General features: G+C 36.3%; 2 protein-coding genes across 4 annotated transcripts; one reads left to right on the top strand and one right to left on the bottom strand.

Moving 5' to 3' along the window:
* Positions 1 to 364: 364 nt before the first annotated feature.
* On the bottom strand, positions 365 to 3471 carry LOC109102969 (mitochondrial import inner membrane translocase subunit Tim17-B-like). 3 transcript variants are annotated; one of them, XM_042762675.1, is made up of 6 exons: positions 3369 to 3471; positions 2224 to 2323; positions 2055 to 2118; positions 1797 to 1925; positions 1399 to 1509; positions 365 to 483 (listed from the first exon to the last, which is right to left on the bottom strand). In XM_042762675.1, exons 1-6 carry the CDS (start codon positions 3395 to 3397, stop codon positions 404 to 406), a joined length of 513 nt encoding a protein of 170 aa, XP_042618609.1. In that variant the 5' UTR covers positions 3398 to 3471; the 3' UTR covers positions 365 to 403. The 3 variants fall into 3 exon arrangements, with proteins under 3 accessions (XP_042618609.1, XP_042618610.1, XP_042618608.1); XM_042762676.1 differs by having other exon boundaries at positions 3325 to 3392; XM_042762674.1 differs by having other exon boundaries at positions 2055 to 2323.
* An 804-nt stretch (positions 3472 to 4275) lies between these two features.
* LOC109107844 (carnitine O-acetyltransferase-like) lies at positions 4276 to 15461 on the top strand. The gene is made up of 14 exons (XM_042762672.1): positions 4276 to 4474; positions 5837 to 6115; positions 6795 to 6913; positions 8544 to 8597; positions 8677 to 8842; positions 9087 to 9261; positions 10066 to 10244; positions 10358 to 10458; positions 11202 to 11321; positions 11434 to 11556; positions 12296 to 12431; positions 12521 to 12583; positions 13054 to 13191; positions 14493 to 15461. Exons 1-14 carry the CDS (start codon positions 4448 to 4450, stop codon positions 14703 to 14705), a joined length of 1893 nt encoding a protein of 630 aa, XP_042618606.1. The 5' UTR covers positions 4276 to 4447; the 3' UTR covers positions 14706 to 15461.
* Positions 15462 to 15515: the final 54 nt, after the last annotated feature.

Here is a 15515-nt window from a genome sequence, read left to right as displayed (position 1 = left end):
CACTGCATCAGTGATGTAAAAATCAAAAAAACTTTCACAGGAATCATCATTCATGTCTTCCTGCTAGTAATTACAAACCCGGAGTATCTCTGCATGATCTAGTTAGCTATACAGTATATTGTGTTCAAACAGGCCTGTATGAACTATAAACACTGAGTTGATGGAACTAAAACTGAGATGAGTTATCTTTGGATGATGATATTCCCTTTTCAACAGGACAAAACACAAGTGTATATTAAAATTCATAATACAAATGACATACTGCTTGCCCCTGAGTGTCTATCTAATAGAGGATGAGAGGTTCAGGAGGATCCCCTGTCTATGAGGGGGACTGTAAACTATCTAACGATCCTCTCTTTTTTTCACAGTCTATAATATTACAGTCACCACTGCAACAGTGATTTTACTGATACTGTCCATAACTGCGTGTCTCTTGGCCTTCTTTCGGGGGAAGCTGACTCGGGTCCTCCACAAAAGGACTCGCTGTAGAGGAAGAGAAGATGCAGATAGTGAACACCTCTGAAGCAGCTTGAACAGAAAAACGAAGAAGAAGAAGAACTACTAAAGGTAATAAAACTCTTAGAATGGTATACATACAGTATATTTTAAAGAGAGTGTTTTAAAGTATGGAGCCCTGCACATAATATGTAGGGAAAAACAAGATATTGTGGCCTCAAATTATTAATTTGTTCTCTCATTTTACATAAACTGTGGCCATGTCATAATAATTAGTTCCCATTTGCTCGTTTTAGTAAATATTGACCATGCTGTACTAATTTATTTTTATGGAAAACTGTAAAAGTGGCCATTTTGTACTTATTTGTTTTCTCATTTTTGGTAAATTGTTGCCACATTTTACTAATTAGTTAAATTTTGGCCACTTTGTGCCTATTTGTTTTCTTATTTTAGGTAAATTGTAAACTTGGCCATGTTGTACTAATGTGTGTTCTTGTTTTGGGTAAATAGTGAATACTTTTTAAGGATAAATCATGTTTGTTTTCTTGTTTTAGGTAAATCTTGGCCATGTTGTACTTTAAATAAAGGAGCTAATGTTTAACTATTATTGTTTTTGTATCGAGTATTGTGTACTTTTGGTGGTATCAGTATCAACTACTAGATATTTGTTATTGTGACATTCCTAGTCATGTTGTACTAATTTGCTAAATTTGTGGGAACAAATTCTTAACTCACGGGCACAATATCTATTTTTCATCCACATGTGTGGGTCTTTGTATTAAAAGGATGTTTGACATCTAATAATTTAACTTTTTCCAAAGAAAAATGGAAATGTGTTTTAGACGTTCCTCAAAAAAGAATTGGCATTGTTGTGTGAACAGTTTCTCTGAAGTCTATTAACTCTCTGAATCCTCCAAACCTATCCTGACACGAGTAACTCACGATTCTGAAACTGCTGAGCTGTGTATCTAGTGAGAAGTATCCCGAATCCCTCGATCAGAGCAAGCAGAATTCCCCCCATCATCGCAGAGCCCACCATGGCCAGCGGACCACCTGAAATACAAACAAGCACATTATGCACACTTCCAGAGGTCATTTCAAGGCTAGAGATTAATGCTGCATGTACAGATCATCAGATGAGTATTTCCAGTAGGTTGTTATATCTCATATATCTCCAGTCTAAAAGCTGGAATAAACTACACAGCTTTTTCGTAGATTTTTGGCCTAATTTTTAGTCTGGACAAGTCAATGCTACAGAAGTTTCTGAAAGCCAACCTTACCTTGTCTTATATTGTGGAATAACACTGATAAAAGAAAAACGACTATCATGCTAAACGTACTGCGTGCAGCCAGTATAGCTCCAGTCATGGCTCCACTAGTGATGGAGTTCCAAGGGTCTTCCTTACCCCGCAAACGCACAAGACCACAGTCTATGGTGGAAAAGAGGCCACCCCATACAGCAAAACTACCTGCAGGAGAAACAGACCCATAGCACAATTTATAGTGAATCACTGATATACAGAATGCTAAAACTAGACATACACAACACAGTTTTCTACCACACGATAAACGAACACAAGAAACGAGTGCAACATCACCTCCAATTTGTGGTGCTCTTACTCTCACAGCATTAACGCTCCCTCTTAGTCTGTGTCGTACACCCTGTAGTAACAGAGTGTGTTTATTAGTAGTAACTGAATAGAAATGGGTATTAGTGTGATAGTAATATATGAGCTCATTTGTTTTGCTGGTGACAGTGAAGCTTACCACAGGTGCGTTTCGAAAGCCTTTAACAGACTGGAACACCCCTCCTCCAATGGCCCCCATGGTAAATGCACCGCCACAGTCGTCAACTATCCTCCATGGACTAAAAACATGAAATGAAAGAGCTATATTTTTAAGTCATTATCCCTACTGTATCATATTTGATGCATTACTTTCTAAGGCCTCTAAATTATCAACATGATCAAAACCTTGCTGAAAAACCTGTTGTGCACAACCTGCTGCATGCCTTTTACATGCCTTACAACATAAAAGTTAATACTGTATTTGCAAGTATAAGGACTTTTAGTATAACTGTATAAACGTCCATCATCAGGTCGTGGTTCATGTGTCTTTTTGCGGTGAAATGTAAGAATAACTTCTATATTGTTAGTAATATTTCAAGATAAACACTTACTGGATGTAATAATATTAGGTTTACTTGATTATCCTTACATATTTATTTATTTTTCAGAAAAATGATGTTACTATTTATCTAGCAAATTGTAACATTTATTTGCACATCTCTCAGTCATCATTGTATTGCATATTATAAGATTATATATAGCCTATATATATATATATATCACACACACACACACACACACACACACATACACATTACACACACACATACACACACACACACACACACACATACATAGGTGTATATATAAGCCATAAACCATATATCAAATATCATACTAATCATAAAACACATTTGCAAACATTTTTAAAGATTTTATTGTATATTTTGTCTAATTGTTCAATAAACTGTTCTATTAAAAGCGTATTTTTCTGATTGTCATATGTCAAGCGTTACTGGGATAAATCATTTAAACATGTAACTTGGTACTAAACAAGAAGTTAAAGCTGCACGTGCAGTAAAAGAGCGAGTTTATTGTGCCCCTTCACTTCTGAGCGCTGAAGCGAGATGAGATCCACGTGATAACGATGTTTATCAAACACTCGGTGTGATAATATGTCAACAGTGTGTGAACTGAGACAGCAGCTACTGTAGAGCGTGACTGCGGAGAAATAAATCGACACCATGAACGCAAACGAGAACACAAACTGCTTCAAATAGCCACTGTTTCCCGACAGGACCTGAAGTGCGGACCGCTCAGAAGTGCAGAGAGCTTGAACTTTACCAGGGTTCACGCGCGTATTCCTCCATCATAACCTCCTGACGTCAGACAGCTCGCTTGCGCAATCTTTCCGTGACAGGAGCTTCAGTTTGCAACCATTCAACTTGAGCTATTTTGTTTTACTAGACACACTGTTCCTTAAAATATATATTTGTTAATGCATATTTGTTGCAAGGATTAGAGCAACTCTCTGACAATTGGATAAATAATCTGTCCGATTTTCAGTGGGATTTTTTTCAGTGATCTGTGAAAACAGATCAGATGATAATTTTGTTTACTATCCAGACAGGATCTGAAATAACCAAGAGCCCTGTGACTTCAGGACCGTATCCCGTAATCACAAACGAAGATAGGCTAGTGTAAAATATGAAACTCAAAAATATTTTTTATAAAATTATATAAAGTTGTATTTGATTATATAACTTTTATTTATTTATTTAATTTATACACACATACCCAATCACGCATAATAATACTATCATAATCACACATTTCATAATATTTAAAAACAAAACATCAGATATAAATGCATAAACCTTAGTGTTCCTGGCCAATCAAAATAGGTACATTACATGATAATTTAATAATAAATTAGATTCGCGAAGTTGGAAAGTAATGCACCAGTCGCTTAGCGATGACGTAAGCCAACAGATGGCAATGTTTATTTGTTAAATCTGGACCACCCTACATTTGAACTGATGAACAACGATTAATAAATGACTTAGATAACAGTTATACAAGTTATCGATGCATGTTACAAATGTATGTATATATATATATATATATATATATATATATATATATATATATATATATATATATATTATATATATATATATAGTATAACGCTAAATGAAATCCCATGCAGTTTATTTTGCGCCTCGCGCTCTGCAGTGCAAGCCACTGAGGGTCAAAATAAGCTGATCGCTGCAGTTGTCAGTGTTATCCGAGCGAGGGCGAAGGTGTGCGACCCGTGCTGCAACTTGTGAAGAAAGTTTTGGTTGCCCTTGTAGCGCATAATGTCGGGTAGATCCTGTCCTGCAGCTGTCAGTTGAATTCTCCGGGATTATCTGCGTGAAATCATGCTGTGCGTCCTGACCAGAACTGCGGTGAGTGATGATTATTATTATCATAAAGTACAATACTCACACTAAGAACGAACGCAGCGACTTCAACAGTTCATTGAACGCCTGATAATTACATGCGCCAACAGTAGCCGTGAGGCCCCTTATATCTCTTGATGTGCTGCTCGCTTTTTATTCATTGCAACATGATCGGAAACATTGTATGCATTTGTTGTGCATCATTTCGACTGTTGTTACGATCGTCTACTAACAGCGATTGAATTATGACATGTTGAGATGATCAACTTAATTACATCACAAAACAACAACAAACAGCCTCTGTCAAGAAACACGGATGCCACTGCATGCACTTTGAAAACGAGCCAGATCGATCAATATTCACCAGGTCCGTTCAGACAAGTTTAGTGGCATGTTTTTAAACGTGTGTGTGTGTGTGTGTGTGTGTGTGTGTGTGTGTGTGTGCTGGAAGGTCGTCGAGAAAGATCAATTTTCCGAAGCACGACAGAAGAAAGCCTCAATTTATATAAGAGTTTTTATTTATTTTATTGTTTTATTTGCCATTTAAGGGGATTTATTTATTTATTGCCTTTTAGGATGATATTTACTAATAAAAACGCATGGTGCATTTATATATGAAAATTAAACTAAATTAATGAATTGAAATAAATTGTACAAAACTCATTTGGACACAAGAAACTGAGCCTGCATACCATTAAAATAATAACTAGATTATTATTATTATTATTATTATTATTATTATTATTATTCTTTGTATTTGTCTATTGTAATTAATAGATATAATATATATATATATATTATATATATATATATATATATATTATATTATATATTATATAGAAATATTATTATTCATTTGTTTTATTCTCACAGCTACAAATCAGAGGCCCCTTTCAGAAAGGAGCTTCAGTGAAAACTCTTGAGTGTGTTTACACTAAACTGAGTGAAACTCTGGGTTTTCAGTTTCAGAATGGGAGGTTTGTCAAACCCATTTCTGAAAGAGAGGAAACTTATACTCAGAGTCAGTTAACATGGTAACTTACCCTGTGATCCTAACCTGGTCTGCTGTCCTGGTCTGAGTTTCTTTTGGTCTCCTCTCCCTTTTTAAAGTCAAAGCAATATTTTAATACCTCATTCATTCATACTGCATAAATGCTTTTCTTAGTTAAATCTAAGTAAGTCATTTTCTTAGTGGAATCTAAATGAAGTGATTTTACTTAAAACAAGAAAAATAACAAGATTACCCCATTGGCAAATCATTTGCAAAATAAAAAAAATCCGCAGACTAAATTTATGTACTACTTTATGTAATTTTTCTTATGTAGAAAATGCATCTTGATTTAAGAATCTTATTCTCTGTATTCTTAGACAAGGACGGGCCTGGTGAAGCCCTGCCGTCTACTGAGTCCATTGCCAGTTGTCCAAATTTCTGAGCGGCCGCTGGTCCATCAGGAGAGTCTCCCGAAGCTGCCCGTTCCTCCGCTGCAGCAGACATGCTCACGCTATCTGGCCTCGCTCGAGCCGCTGATCAGTGCGGAGGAGATGACGCACACGCGTGAGCTCATGGACGAGTTCCTGCGGCCCGGTGGCATCGGAGAGAGACTGCAGAAGAGCCTTGAGCGCCGGGCCCGCAAAACCGAAAACTGGGTGCGGAAGAAGCACGCACTTCATTATAACTGTACTTTATCACTTGTTTTTTTTTTTTTTTTTTTTTTTTTTTTTTTTTTTTTTTCAATTTACTAATAACAAATAACTTACATAACACACAAAAAAATTAAAAATCATATTTTAATACCACGCATAAAATAGCCCTACTTCCTGCCCATATGCAAAAACATTTGTAGGTTAATGTGGGCTCCAGTGCTCCTTATTGTTGTCTTTTCTGAGGTAAATCACATTACATGACTATTCACAAGCTGTTTTATTGACCGTATAAATGCTTGGAAATAATATTTAATGTTTTCAAGTCTATTCATTATTTGTAGTGCACCACCCAATAATCGCAATAAGCCTGTTTTGTTACTTTTAATATAATACAAATAGTAGCCTTTAAATTCTGTAAATTTTGTCACGAAATATAACCGATAAATGTGTTTTTCCACTCTAGCAAATCAGATAACACAGAGGCATGTCAGTCATTCTGCATGCTATGTTGCTGACATGTCTGTGGAGGCGGGGCTTTTGAGAGACGGCTTGTTTTAAAAATGGGATCCTGCACCAATTCCAAATTTAATTTTAAGTACACAGTACTTTTATTTTGCGTGTGTATTAAACTTTTAACTACTCCAAATATTACAATTATTCCCCCTGTCATTGTATGATGCAGCTCTCTGACTGGTGGATGCAGTGGTCTTACCTGGACTCCCGAATGCCTGTGGCGATGTACACAAGCCCAGGGGTCGTTTTACCCAAAATGCACTTACAGGACCGTCAGGGACAAATGAGGTGGGTGACAATGGTTACTTTTATTTGGGCACATAACTAAGCAAATTTGAGTATTGAAGACAATGTGTGGTTGAAATATATAACTATTCAAGTGTATTTACACTACCGCTGTCTGCTGTACACAACACTACAAATAGTTTGGTGTTAGTAAGATAAAAGAATAAATGAATATTTTAATTCACCAAGGATGCATTAAACTGATCAAATGTCATAGTAAAGAATTATACATTGTACCATAAAATGTATATTTCAAATAAATGCAGTTCTTTTGAACTTTCTATTCATCCAAAAAAATCTTGAATAAATGTATCACAGTTTCTACAAAAATATTAAGCACCATAACTGTTTTCAGTGTTGATAAAAATAATAAATGTTTCTTAAGCAGAAGATCAGCATATTAGAATGATTTCTGAATGATCATGTGACACTGAAGACTGGAGAAATGATCCTGAAAATACAGCTTTGCATCACATGAATAAATCACAATTCAATGTATTTATAATAGAAAATAGTGATTTTAATATAGCTCTATTTACTTAATTTTTTATCAAATAACTATCATACTATGTCATACTATGACATCAGTCTTGCTGAGCGTAAGATTATGGAAGCTTGCTTCTGCCGTGGACAAAAAAATAGAAAAATAAATAAAAGATGATTGCGACTTTATATTATTAAAAAAAAAATTCTGAATTGTGAGATACAAAGTAAGACTTGCTAGGTATAAAGTGAGAATTGTGAAAAATAAACTTGGAATTATGAGATAAAGTTATAATTGAAAGTTTATATTGTGCAATTCTTAGTTAACATCTCGCAATTCTGACTTTTTTTCAGAACTCAGAGTTTACATTAAAAAAAGCCCAAATTGTGAGATAAAAAGTCGCAAAGTAATATACATTGCTAAGAACTTAATTTGGACAAATTTAAAGGAGATTTTCTCAATATTTTGATTTATTTGCATCCTCAGATTCCAGATTTTCAAATAGTTGCATCTCAGCCAAATATTGTCCTGTCCTGACAAACCATACATCAATGGAAAGCTAATTTTACCCTTATGACTGAAAAAACTTCCCTTATGCCTGGTTTTGTGGTCCAGGTTCACATATGTATGCATATATATTCTTGAAATGCAAAGAGTATTGAATTATTTCCAAACTCATGTTGGACAGGTCTTTAGATTTGAGGTTTTAAATATCACATCGACCTTTACGCAGAGTTCTCGCTTTGCTTGGCTATTTTTGGCATATGCGCTACTCATGGCATTGCACTGTTTTTTCAAAGGGATGTGCACTTCAGATTCAGCCCTGTTCCCCTTTTAGATTTGCCCTTATATCTGGGCAATCAACACCTATAGTGACATTTAATATCTAGCCAGATACATTACTGTATGTTTACTATATAAAACCATTACATGTGTTGTGTGGTGTTAGTATGTAGTCTTCTGCTACATGATATCTATAGTCTGCTTTTTTTCAGCCACAGGTTATCAATATTTTTAAGATTGACAGTCCTTAGTGTGAATGAAAACAATCAGTCTTTTTTGACCTGAGTGCCTATTTTTTCAACAGTGACATAATATGTTTTCATAGGCTGTTCAGATTTAGCAATCCAAGCATTCTCTTGATTATAGGTTTGCTGCTAAACTCATTGCTGGGGTTTTGGATTTCAAAAGCATGATTGATAGGTGAGTTATTTTCTTAAGCAATTTTAAAGTGTACAGATGGATCAGTTTGTTTTAATGGACGTTCTTTACTGTGGCATAGTCACACATTGCCTGTGGAATATCTGGGTGGCAAGCCTTTGTGCATGGATCAGTATTACCAGGTGCTGTCTTCGTGTCGGATCCCTGGACCCAAGAGAGACACTGTGGTGAACTACGCTGTCGGAAAGACCCCTCCTACGCATATCACAGTGGTCCACAACTTTCAGGTGCATCTTGTAATAATATTTCACAATGTTACTGTTGCACTGTATTTTTTTAGCTTAAGAGTCTTTTTAAAAACATTACAAAAATCCTATGACCCTAAACCTTTGAATGGGATTGTTTATAGTTTATGTACGAGTTTTCAGTTTAGACTGATGCTTTGGTATTTCCAGTGATGTTGATTTTGTTAGTAGGCGATATGCAGTAAGATAAAATTCATAAAGATCTGTTTCTCTCTGTATTGCTCAGTTCTTTGTTCTGGACGTGTACAACAGCGATGGATCCCCACTGACTGTAGATCAGCTCTATGTTCAGCTGGAAAAGATCTGGAACTCTTCCCTTCAGTCCAATAAAGAGCCGGTTGGCATCCTGACCTCCAACCACCGCAACACCTGGGGCAAGGCCTACAACAACCTTATCAAGGGTGAGTTGACTGAAAAATTGTATTCTGTGTATTTGATAACATCAGTAGAATCATACTTGGCAGAAGACTCCTGTTTCTTAGGCCTTGTTCAGAATGTCAGTCCAAATCGGATTATTTGTATGTACGATTGGAATCTGATTTAAATGATTTCAAACCACATATGAATGTGGTTTGAAACGGATTTGTAAAAATCATATTAAATTGTAAATCATATAAAAAGTTGTACGAAGATGGTACTTCAAATCCTTTTAGCGGGCTCCTCCCCCTAGAAAGGAAAGGAGTCAAGAATCCATATTTGGTCTCTGTTTTGTGAGAAAAATAATATTGTGACAGAAATTTATAAATTTGTGACGGGAAAATTCATCAAAAAATTTTTAAGGAGTTTGGTGGCAATTTTTGGTATATCGCCTAAACAATATCTCACAGGAACCTCAATTTTTGTAATATCACCTTCAAATTTGGAACATAAGTTAGTCAGACATATGGCTTTGATTTTATAGCAAATATTTAATTTATATAAAATTATTTTTTCCAGTAAATTAAACTTCTTTAACTTTACTTTGTATATATGCATATATAATCTTAATGTGATACTTATTTAAATATATGTTTTAAAATACTATATTCAAAATCGCGTAATTGCGTAACTTCAAATTCTGATAAAGGATTGTGCACCTCTGCATAACCTGTGAACCCTGCTTAATTTTTCCACTCTAGAGCTCACATGAATTATTCAGTACTGGGTGTTGTGTTGGTGGACATGGTGTTGATTTTCCTGTGCCACTCATCTTTATGCTGTTCCAGACAAGACAAATAAGGAGTCAGTGAGGGCAATCCAGAAGAGCATCTTCACAGTATGTCTTGACGCTCCAAAGCCACGTGTGTCAGATGAGATGTACTTTAACAAGGTGGCCGCTCAAATGCTCCATGGCGGAGGCAGTCGCTGGAACAGTGGGAACCGCTGGTTTGACAAAACACTGCAGGTTACTATCATGCATGTATGATCACTGAATCCAGTGTATGTTCACAGGGTAGATAGGAATCCAGACATACAGGGATATTCTTCTGTACCTGGGTTCTTTTCTGTATCCCACAGTTCATAATTGGGGAGGACGGGTCGTGTGGACTCACCTATGAACATGCTCCGGCTGAGGGACTTCCCATTGTTTTCCTGGTGGACCATGTTGTTGACTATATGTAAGGATATTACATCATTTAAATCTTAATGAAATTTTTAAAAGGAACTTTCAGCAAAAAAAAATTTACACTACTATTCAAAGTTTGGGATCGATAAGATTTTATGTTTTTTTTCTCATGCTCACCAAGATTGAATTTATTTGAAACAGTATACTGTGATCAAAAATAAAACAATATATTTTAACATGTAATACTGTGAAAAGCTATTATTACATCATTACTCCAGTCTTCAGTGTCAAATCCTTCAGAAATCAAATAGCTGATTAGCTGCTCAAGAAACATTTGATTATTATCAGTTGAATATATTTTAAAAACCATGTAATTTATTTCTGTGATGCGAAGCTGAACAGAATTCATTTGCATCATTTCTCCAGTCTCAATACTGATAAGTCACATGATCTGATCAGAAATGTATATTTTGCTAAATATTAATCTGTAAAAAAAAATTTTTTTATTGTTTTAAATGCATCATAACATTATAACAGATTTGCTGAAGCACCACCACCAATAAATCAAAAAACCGATATGATGCTGAAATAATGTGTTTTCCTAAACACAAGGCACTCAAACACCAAATATCACCACCACCAATAAATCAAAAAACCGATATGATGCTGAAATAATGTGTTTTCCTAAACACAAGGCCCTGAATAGGTTTGATAATCTAGAATTGTTGCTTTTTGTGAAAGAATCGTTGTTCAGAAAGGTTGTAGATAATATGGCATGCAACATGTGTGTAATAGGAAGAGAAGTGAGATGGTTCGAACTCCCATGATTCCACTTGCTATGCCACAAAAGCTTCGATTCAACATCACACCAGAAATCAAGAAGGACATTGAGAAAGCCAAACAGAACATGAACATGTGAGCACATTTCAAACCGTTATAATGGTGTTTAAATCAATATTCACCTATAATAAATTAATATTACATAATGTACAGGTACTTCTGTAATCCTCTTATGTCCTCTGTCTAGAATGGTTAATGACCTGGATGTTCGAGTGCTCAACTTCACACACTATGGAAGAAAATTCCCAAGGTCTTATAAAATGAGTCCTGACGCATTCATCCAAATGGCTCTTCAGTTGGCATACTACAGGTGAGTTTGACATCCTAGTGCTGAATAAAGCACTAAAACCTCTGATCAACTACCTCTAAAATCCCTAAACCTTCAGATAGCATATGTTCACATCCCATTGGCTTCTCTCACTTAATTTCCTAGGTTGCATGCATGCCATTTATGCCACATTTCTCCTTGTCAACATCTTTAAAGGTCAAGTATGTAATTTTTTTATGTTAAAATACTTTCTTCTAACTTAGTTTCATGTGAAGAGTGACATAAGTAAGCCATTTGTAGGTTGACTTCCTCAAAGAGTATAAACACTAGCTCTGTTTATTTGAACCAGAACCAGCTCAACCAGAGACATGAATCTGGGGCAGCACTATCTGCATTGGTATCTACATAGCCAAAAGGGGCTTGGAAAGCGTTTTTTTTGTATTCTGTTTAGTGCCACTAGTGGCGTATAAATTGCATACTTCATCTTTAAAACGTGCAATTCATTCAGGAAGTGAAGAATTGCAGAAACTGATACAAAAGTGCTTTTTTACTGAAATTACTAACACCAACTTATATAAGTAGAAAAGTTGCATGTGGATAAAAAAAAAAAATTATTAGGAAATTTGTGTATTTCTTAAAATTAAAGTGTGGTAAGGTATGTGTCAATTTTGTGTCATTGTGTTCTTCAGCCCCCCGAAGATTGCTAACTAACAAGAAATGCAAGGTGATTACATATGCACCTGTAACCACACCAGTCCACTTGATCTTGTTCCTGTTTTAGGATGTATCAGACATGCTGTCCGACCTATGAGAGCGCCTCCTTACGCATGTTTAAACTGGGCAGAACTGAAGCCATTCGATCCACCACAACAGAATCACTGCAGTTCACAAAAGCCATGGATGATCCATCAAAACAAGTACAAGTTTACATTTTAGTAGTGTTCTCATTTGAGTACGTTTTGTGAATTTTCTGTGTTATTTATTTCCATATTCTTCCAATTTGCAGAAGAGTGAGAAAGCAGCACTGCTCGAAGAGGCCATCAAAGTCCACAGAAAGCACACACACATGGTGAGCATTGTTAGATTTTGCTGTATTTGGCTGAGGAATTATTTGGGTGGACTAGATTTCTTTTATACATTACATAAGTAAGCCAAAGTTCTTGTGGGGAGAATATTTTATTGAAGGTGGCAGTTCTTCAGCAGCGATGTTAGCATGTCATCCTTAACCCAAGGTACTGTCTGTGAGACCAGACCTTTATACCTGGTAACAAATGTGCTACGATCAATACAATAACAACCCATGGAGAGCCAATGATAGTGTGACCTCATGACGACCTGATACGACCTTTCCCATAGAGAGCACACGCTAATTATATGGGCCATATGGGTCACACCTTTGTAAACTGAGTTTCAGTTGATTGCATCTGAGGCACAGTCACAATTGATGCATTCTGACTTGATGCATTCTTACACTGCTAAAGAGTTGGATTCTCATGCTAAACATGACCAGAGTCTCGGTTTTTGTTTCCTTGTGATCAGGCCATCCATGGGCAGGGTATAGAGAGGCACATGCTGGGTCTAAGGATGATAGCCATTGAGGATCTGACCTCTTTACCTGATATCTTCATGGACACTTCGTTCGCTGTGGCTTCACATTTTAATCTCTACACAAGTCAGGTTTGTAAATTTGGTTCTTGACTGCTACTCCAGACCACGTACAGTACATACTGCATTTAAATACGGTTGTCACTTCTGGGCACTTAATAACAATCTATATACACAGAACTTGGCAATTAATGGAAATTAGCTTGGAATTGATCCACTCTAATGCCATCTTATATTGAATAATATCTTGTTCATCTTTTTCAATTAAATGAAAGTGAGTGGGAGCTGGGTTTGTCAAGTTCAAAAAGCATCATAAAGTAACCATAAGTTCACTTACGTTAATACTTTAATAAGCTTTCTCCAAAACAGCTGTAATTTAGTTTTACAAAACTATTCCCAACATTTAACAAGCTTTTTTTTTTTTTGCTACTGTACCTTTAAGACTTCTATATGTATATGACCTCTGTTATTATTAGCTAACCTCTTTGCATGGGAAATGAGTTGCAGTGCTTTCTTACATCTTGTGGGTTTGCATAGTTGGCCTGCTTTACATTGTGTCCGGTTCACAAAACAAATGCTCAGACGGTTTAGACTGAAGTGATGAGATAAGGGACCTTTCTACAAATAGACTTAAAGCTGCTCGTAACATTGAGCTCCTTCAGAAAGGTTATATGCACTAGCATAAGTGCTAACCCTAAGCCAGGAACAGCACAATGCTTGGTAGAATCCCAAAATCAAGGTACAAACAAATAATGGCTTCTGGTTTATCTATGCTACTTTCTTTCTAAAGGTAGAGATTTGTCCCGGTGTTTATGGTTTTGTTGGAGACTCTTGAGTAACAGTGTCTCACTGTCATGTAATACCTTGCAAGTCATTCTGCCTAGTTGATGCCCTTTGATATAGATTACACTACAGATACATAAATCTGACAGATGCTTTTCAGAGGACACTTCTGTGCTGCAACAGCCTTTAGCTTCAGTTAAAGAAAGGATTGTTTTGGAATGTATTTACAACTGTATTGGTACTAGGGGACTTGCAGGATAACAATATTGAAAGGCTATATAGAACAGACTTTTTTAACAGTCGCAAAGTAATTGCTTATTCTGAAGAAGTACCTACTTGGAGAGTATGCGATTTCGGATGCAGCCAGTTTAGCTACTACTGCCGCACAAAATCATGTCAGAGGAGATACTCGACCCACAGCTGGCCAGTTTTTTGGATTCCAAAACAAAATCAATTTAATGATGAATTTGCTAACATTCTTTGGGTGTACTGTCCCTTTAAGAGTTTGAATGCCGTGTGAATCTATCTGTTGTTGTTGTGAAATGCAGCATTTTCATGGAAATTCTGTGGTTGTATTCTTTGTTGTTCAGGTTGGATCAAAGACAGACTGTGTAATGTGTTTGGGACCCATGGTTCCTGATGGTTATGGTATCTGCTACAACCCCATGGATGACCATATCAACTTCGCTGTGACCGCCTTCAATAGCTGCGAGGAAACAAATGCCACAAGACTCTCACAGTTTCTAGAGGACTCACTTCTGGACATGAAGACTCTTCTGGAGCAGGTGTCTAAGACCCAGTGAATGACGACACTTCATTAATGGCAAAAGAAACCTTCATATAAGCCATGAAGACCTTTCAGAAGGCTCTTACTACTTTCACTGTCAATAAACTGACTGATATTGGTTTTCCATATCTTTAAGGTCACGTGAATTTTTTTTTTTCACTATGCAGAGACTATAAGTAACTAAGAACACCATTTTTAGGTTGATTTCCTTGAAAAGTGTAAACATAAGTGACTATGTGGTGCTTTTAAACATTTGATTTGTTTGTTTGAGGAACCTGACCAGAATGACACAGCGATGTTGACTCTGTAGTGTGGGTTTGGGGCTGAACTATCTGTTTGTCTAACCAATGGACGTCAGGAAACCGGTTTGAAAACAGTCATTATTTTCACAGGGTATTTAGTGGCATAGAAATGACACACTTCACCTTTCAGGGAAGAGACTATGGACTAAGAGGCTACTACAGACATAAACAGGGACAGCCAGAAACACAAACTCCTTCTATTTTTATTTCAGTTTCAACTGTAGAAATTGTAAGTGTGAGAAAGCTCTTGATATCATCCAGTGCCATTTGTTAAACCCAACGTATACTTTAGCATTTTATGTATACACTAGGGTATGTGTACAGTGTGTGTGACATCAATTTTTGGTTCATTACATTTCGCTCATACTGTAGAAGTGCAGTGTTTGTTTGTTTTTTGCACTAATTAGTTTGCCTCAAGTGCAGTCTGTTTTGTCACATACACTGCCCTGGGCCTGTTTCACAATCAGAAAGAAAAAGCAGGAAACTGGAAGAAACAAACATACATTACATACAGACACAGACAT

This window comes from Cyprinus carpio, chromosome A8 (assembly GCF_018340385.1).
Source record: "Cyprinus carpio isolate SPL01 chromosome A8, ASM1834038v1, whole genome shotgun sequence".
Classification (NCBI taxonomy): Eukaryota; Metazoa; Chordata; class Actinopteri; order Cypriniformes; family Cyprinidae; genus Cyprinus; species Cyprinus carpio.
This window is presented reverse-complemented; position numbering and strand designations above follow the sequence as displayed.